General features: G+C 42.8%; 1 protein-coding gene across 1 annotated transcript; it reads left to right on the top strand.

Annotated features, from left to right (window-relative positions):
* The first annotated feature begins 2000 nt into the window (after positions 1-2000).
* zbtb26 (zinc finger and BTB domain containing 26) lies at positions 2001-6180 on the top strand. The gene is made up of 2 exons (XM_061037232.1): positions 2001-2125; positions 3800-6180. The coding sequence occupies exons 1-2, from the start codon at positions 2009-2011 to the stop codon at positions 5126-5128; spliced, it is 1446 nt and encodes a 481-aa protein (XP_060893215.1). The 5' UTR covers positions 2001-2008; the 3' UTR covers positions 5129-6180.
* The last annotated feature ends 38 nt before the right edge of the window (positions 6181-6218 follow it).

Here is a 6218-nt window from a genome sequence, read left to right as displayed (position 1 = left end):
TCTGCAGATCTTGTGCAGTATATGTTGTGTTGTCTTGCATTAGTATGTTCCTTTCTGTTTTACATGTAGATGTGTTTGCAGAACAATACAAGACGAGTGAGGGACATGACAAGAGCAAAAGTATGTAGGAGACAGGAGAGACACGACGATACAATGCACAGCATAGACTGAGACAAAACAGGCAAGCAGGGAGTAATAATAACATTTAGCAATTTTGTATGTTGAGGGTATTGAAGGGCCCTGCTTGTGTGTGTGTGCATGTGTGTGTGTGTGTGTGTGTGTGTGTGTGTGTGTGTGCATGTGTGTGTGTGTGTGTGTGTGTGTGTGTGTGTGTGTATGTGTGTGTGCATGTGTGTGTGTGTGTGTGTGTGCATGTGTGTGTGTGTGTGTGTGTGTGTGTGTGTGTGTGTGTGTGTGTGCGTGTGTGTGTGCGTGTGTGTGCGTGTGTGTGTGTGTGTGTGTGTGTGTGTGTGTGTGTAATTCAAGTGTATGCTTTCTTTCTTTTTTTTTTCTTTTTTATTCCTATTTTTCCCCTTTCCTCTTTTCCTCCCCCTCTTTCTTTCTATATATATTATCATTTTTTATTACTTCAGTCATTGTGTGGTGCAGGGGTGCCCCTGTCTCAGTTGCCCCCAGACCCTGCGGAGGGGCAAGCTGATAGGGTTGCCTACTGCTACCCTCCCGCCAAGCTTGAACAACCCCCAGACCTGATGGGAGGGGATCTGTTTGTGTTGGTGTTTGGAGGTATCATCTGATTAATTTCTTTAAGGCACAGTATTTTTATCATTGCAATTTTTTTTTTAATGTATTTGTATGTTTTTGTATTTGTTATTATTATCATTGTCCTGAAGTCTATCCTTTTTTAACCTTAGTGTTTGAAGATGGATCACTGAGAGGATGGAGGCACCAGGAGGGGCTAGAAAGCATATTCAAAACAAAGGGAAAGAGGAAAACTAGAATAACTGAGGAATGATAAAATAAAAAAGAACAAAAAAAAAGTGGGTAATGGACTATCAATTGTGTTCCAGTGTAGTGTGTTGTTGGGTTATGTATTGATGACATGTTGTAGTAATAATAATGTAATTTGTCCAGATTGTTTGACTATGATTTGCTAGTGTATCATTTTAATTCTCATTATCTTGCCTTCTTCACCCTCCTCAGCATACCACTAATACCAGAAAAAGAGAAAAATTATAATAATAATGATAGTACAAAATAAAAAAATTATAATAATAAAAAAGAAATAAATATATATATAAAGCAAGAGAGAGAGAGAAAGGAAAAACATATATATATTATTATTATTATTATTATTATTATTATTATTAATAATAATAATAATAATAATAATAATAATAATAAATAATGGTAAATAATAGAGATAATCTCAATATTTAAAGCAATTGTTACAGGAGTGTACAGTAGTAATTATGATAATAATAGTAAAAAGAACCAAAAAAAAAAAGGTTTGTTGGCACGGGGTGATAGCAGTAGTAATTATAAGAGAAACAGAAAATACATAAATAATGCATAAAACAAGGCAACCAAAGAAAAACAGACAATCATCTGGATGGAGAAAGAGAAAGAGAAAATAAATAAAGAAAAAGAAAAAGAAATGCATGAAAAATGAGAGTGGCTGTGATGAGAATTCATGATGATGAATATGATATGAATATAAGGGGGGAGAGAGGAAATAAATCAATAAATAGGTCATAATAAAATGGTGGCTAAGGACAATAATAATAATAATAGTAATAAAAAAAAGATTAAATTTGATGGTAAGAGGAAAATAAATTCACAAATAAGTTGTGATAGTTATACAGAAAGGAAAAAAGTTAAATAAAAATAAAAGGATTGGTTGGTTGATTGTCTGAATGTTTGGCAGCGATATGAGTCCAAGACGAATTTTTGTTTTCAGAGTCAACCCTCCTTAACAGAAGCTGGCGGTAATGCACCAACGTGATGGAAGACACCCGCCGTAAAAAAAAAAAAAAGACGAAGAAGAAGAATGGGAAGTAAACATGTTTTATTTCCGGTGGAGCTCCATACCCGGGTAAACACCACAGGCCAGGGTCCTCCCGAGGGCAGTCCACCTTTAACGGATCCGTTCTTCGGGGTTAATCAGGTACACGGCTGTGCCCACGACTTTCATAAATAAATAATGTAGTTAAGAAAAGATCGACACGACACCAACCGGAAACACATGAACACAACAGAGCTAACACTGCTGTGAGACGATTCTTCTGTCTTTGTTTGTCGTTGTTACTTAAATATTAATACCTAAACTCTCTATTATCATCTTTAAAACAACATTACGTCGTTACTGCTGATCAATAAGATGATATTAAAGGGGACAAAGGTCCTGTAAACACAGAAATAACCAGTCTGCTCCTTCTCCTCAGACAGATTTACATCTGTGTGAAGTTTCTAAAGGATGAAGCAATGTTATGACATTTTAACATTTAGTATATTGTGACTTGTTCGGTAGAATTTAGAGATGAACTGATTCGTAAATCAGGGCAGATACCGATGTTAGCTTCATGACTTCTTTTGGGGTCAGACTCCCTCAATGTTTCTCTCTTTACATGTGTCACAGTGAAAACAAGTCAGAGTTTGTCCAACAGGTAAACACAAATCATCTTCTCTGAATCACAATCACAGGCTACAATAAGACGCAAGCCTTTCATTATTTTAAAACTTCTGCAAGGCAAAGATGGGAAAGATTTACACCAGAAACAACATTTAAAGGAGCAATCAGTGAGATGTGTAGTTAGGTAAATGATAAAGTGATCTTACTATATGATCAGACATTAAGGAAACATGCTATGTTGAAGTGCTGTCTTCTCTGACAACAATGCAGCAGCCAGTATGTCCTCCTTCTAACTTTAGATTCTGCTCCTGAATGCTCTGGATCTGTTTGGACCAGAGAAGATAGGCGCTTTTAAGACACACCCCCACACGGCCGTTTAGGACGCCCCTCGGTTTGTCAGATATGAGAGCAGTTATCAGGTCAACAGGTGTTGCAGCGATGGAAGCAGCAAGAGAAGTGGTTCAGATAGAAGTGATTGTACCCGACCTAAAAAGCCTCTGCATGTTTCTAATAAGCTCCACGAGCAGAAACGTGCTCAAACTAGGATCAATATTGGAGATGTTTTTGAAAAATGGAGAGAACACAGAAAGGTTTACAGACCCATGCAGAGCTGGATAAACACTGAAGCTTCAGAGTCCACCACATGGTGACCTGTGTGAGCATCGACTGTAGAGAGGAGGGGGGAGACAGCTCTCTACAATGTTTAGAATTTAGACTGCAGTACCTATTTTAAACACTAGGGGTCAGAGTTACATATCACTCCTTTAACTGTGTATGATATTAAGAGAGGTAGAATTTTTGCGACACTCTTGGAAAACATCTCTGCACACCTGAATGTGTGAGAGGTAGGAAATTAAGGACTCATGCACAGTGTCTCGCTTTATGCTGACATAGTTATTGAATCGTACAATGTGCAATCTTACCGACCTTAACCAGGTATGACTTTGACAACACTGAATGCATCGGGGCCTCTAATTAAGAGCTGCGTGTAATTGTCAAAATGGCCTTAAATTGAGCTGAGCTTTTATTAGAAGTTTTACTGTAATCTCTGAATAACAGAATATGTGATTCCTTATGTTTGAAGCTAAGTTTGAGTAAGACTCCTGAGTATTCCTTAAGTTACTCATTGAACCACAACACCAGAAGACTGTTCATAATGTTCATGAGTAACCATGACAATGACACCGTCACTGTATTTGTCTTAAACAGGTGCTGTGCTACTGTCTTCGGTTCACCATGGCCCAGAACCAGGTGATCCTGCAGTTCCGCTTTGCCACATTCGGTGACTCCATGTTGCAGAAAATGAACCTCCTGCGACACCAGCGACGCTTCTGCGATGTCACCGTGCGCATCAACCAGCTGGAGGTCCCCGGTCACAAAGTGGTGTTCGCCGCCGGCTCGTCGTTCCTGAGGGACCAGTTCATCCTGCAGCAGGACTCCCGGGAGGTCCAGATCTCCATGATCCAGGAGGCGGAGGTCGGCCGGCAGCTGCTGCTCTCCTGCTACACGGGTCAGCTGGAGTTCCCCGAGCTGGAGCTGGTGCATTACCTGACGGTCGCCAGCTTCCTCCAGATGGGCCACATCGTGGAGCAGTGCACTCAAGCCCTCAGCAAGTTCATCAAGCCTCCGCCCACACGCCCGCTAGACGTGGACGAGGACATGAGGAGCGAGAGGCGGGAGGACGGTTCATCCTCTCAGACCGAGAGTGAGCAAGGGCGCTCCACTGTACGGACCGACCTCCAGGAGGACGAGGAGCAGGTGGAGGACGACAACAACGTGGACGAAGAGGAAGACAACTATGATGATGACGACGATGATGTCATCATACAGCCTTATTCACCTCCTCAGATGGTAAGCAGGCGTCCCAGGCAGGAAGTTGTTGAAAGTGACATCACTATAGTGAAAGTGGAGTCTGTGTCTGATGCAGCAGAGAACTCTATCAGCGGGCATTTCCCCGCTAGCCCCCCTGCTGCCCTCCACTCCCCCGAGCCCCAGCACTCCCTCATCAACTCCACCGTGGACAGTCGCGGCAGTGAGATGGCGGCGCTGCCCGGCGTGTCCGGATACCCGCTGAGCCCCCCTCCTCCTTCTTCCCCTCCCGCAGAAAAGCACCAGAGGAACTACGACAAACCCCTCCAGTGGTACCACCAGTGCCCCAAATGCGCCCGCGTCTTCCGCCAGCTGGAGAACTACGCCAACCACCTGAAGATGCACAAGCTGTTCATGTGCCTGCTGTGCGGGAAGACCTTCACGCAGAAGGGCAACCTGCACAGACATATGCGCGTGCACGCCGGCATCAAACCCTTCCAGTGTAAGATCTGCGGGAAGACCTTCACCCAGAAGTGTTCCCTGCTGGACCACCTGAACCTGCACAGCGGGGACAAGCCGCACCGCTGCAACTACTGCGAGATGGTGTTCGCTCACAAGCCCGTTCTCCGGAAGCACCTCAAGCAGATCCACGGGAAGAACAGCTTCGACAACGCCAATGAAGGCACCCTGCACGACGGAGGGGTCGACTTTGACTTTGGACGAATATAAAAAAATCTCTGGACCTTTTTATTTAATTTTTTTTAAGTAGCTCTCTTTGGATGCCTTTCAGTTATTTAAATGAGCATGATGCAGACATGACTCCACTGAGTCACCTTAAAGTTATCAGTTCAAAAAGCTTAGAGACTGTTACTGTGTGTGTGAGTGTGTGTGTGTGTGTGTGTGTGTGTGTGTGTGTGTGTGTGTGTACCAAGCCAATGAAAACTTTATCAAAGATAGGGGAGGCTGGTGCGTCGGCCTCTTCCTGACGGGTCCACCTGGTGAACACTCCAGATGTTTTCATGCTCTACATTTCACTGTAGCGTCATTACTGTGGACTGGAACACATTGTAGATGCCTTCATATTGTACTTGAATATTCAGCACTGAAACATAACGACTGTATATCAAAAGTTTTTATATCGACGTCTTTGTGTCTCTTATCTAAGATAAAAACATGAACAGAATGAATATGTATCCGTATGTGCATGGGTGGTTCTAGGCAGGGGCCAACAGGGGCCAGTGCCCCTGTAACACTGAGCTCCAAAAGGAAGAGCCCCCCTAATACACAGTATTTGACTCAACAACCAGACTCACAATCTAGAATTAAATACTGTTTCTGAAACAAATATGATGTCTGTATTATTTGGCATAATATATTGTTTTAAAGTGATCATCTTTGTCTATTTTTCACCTGGGTTTAATGTTCCCCTCTGAAACAACTGGCCCCAGTTTGGCCCCCTCAGTAAAAGTGGTCTAGAACCGCCACTGCGTATGTATCACTCCTCCTGTGTATCGTGTGTACAGTTTACTGAAGCCTTTTATTTCTTACATTTGTGAATATGACATCATGGACGTCATGACCACAAGAGACTTAAAGAAGGGGCGGTCAGGGTGAGACTTTGAAGGCGAGCTACGCCAGTGAGCGCTGGGATGCCAAAGTGTCCGTGTTTCTGTAAGTCATACAGAGCTTATATCAGAGGTACGTGTGGACCAAAGCGACATGTCCTGTGTTTCATGCGGACGTCAGTGTGTGTGTTAGAAAATTAAATGTTCTTCTTGTTACTCACGAGTCTTCATCAATCATTCACATCAGTAGTTCA

Source organism: Labrus mixtus, chromosome 5 (genome assembly GCF_963584025.1).
Source record: "Labrus mixtus chromosome 5, fLabMix1.1, whole genome shotgun sequence".
Taxonomy (NCBI): Eukaryota; Metazoa; Chordata; class Actinopteri; order Labriformes; family Labridae; genus Labrus; species Labrus mixtus.
Note: the sequence above shows the minus strand (reverse complement) of the source record. Positions and strands in the feature narration are given on the sequence as shown.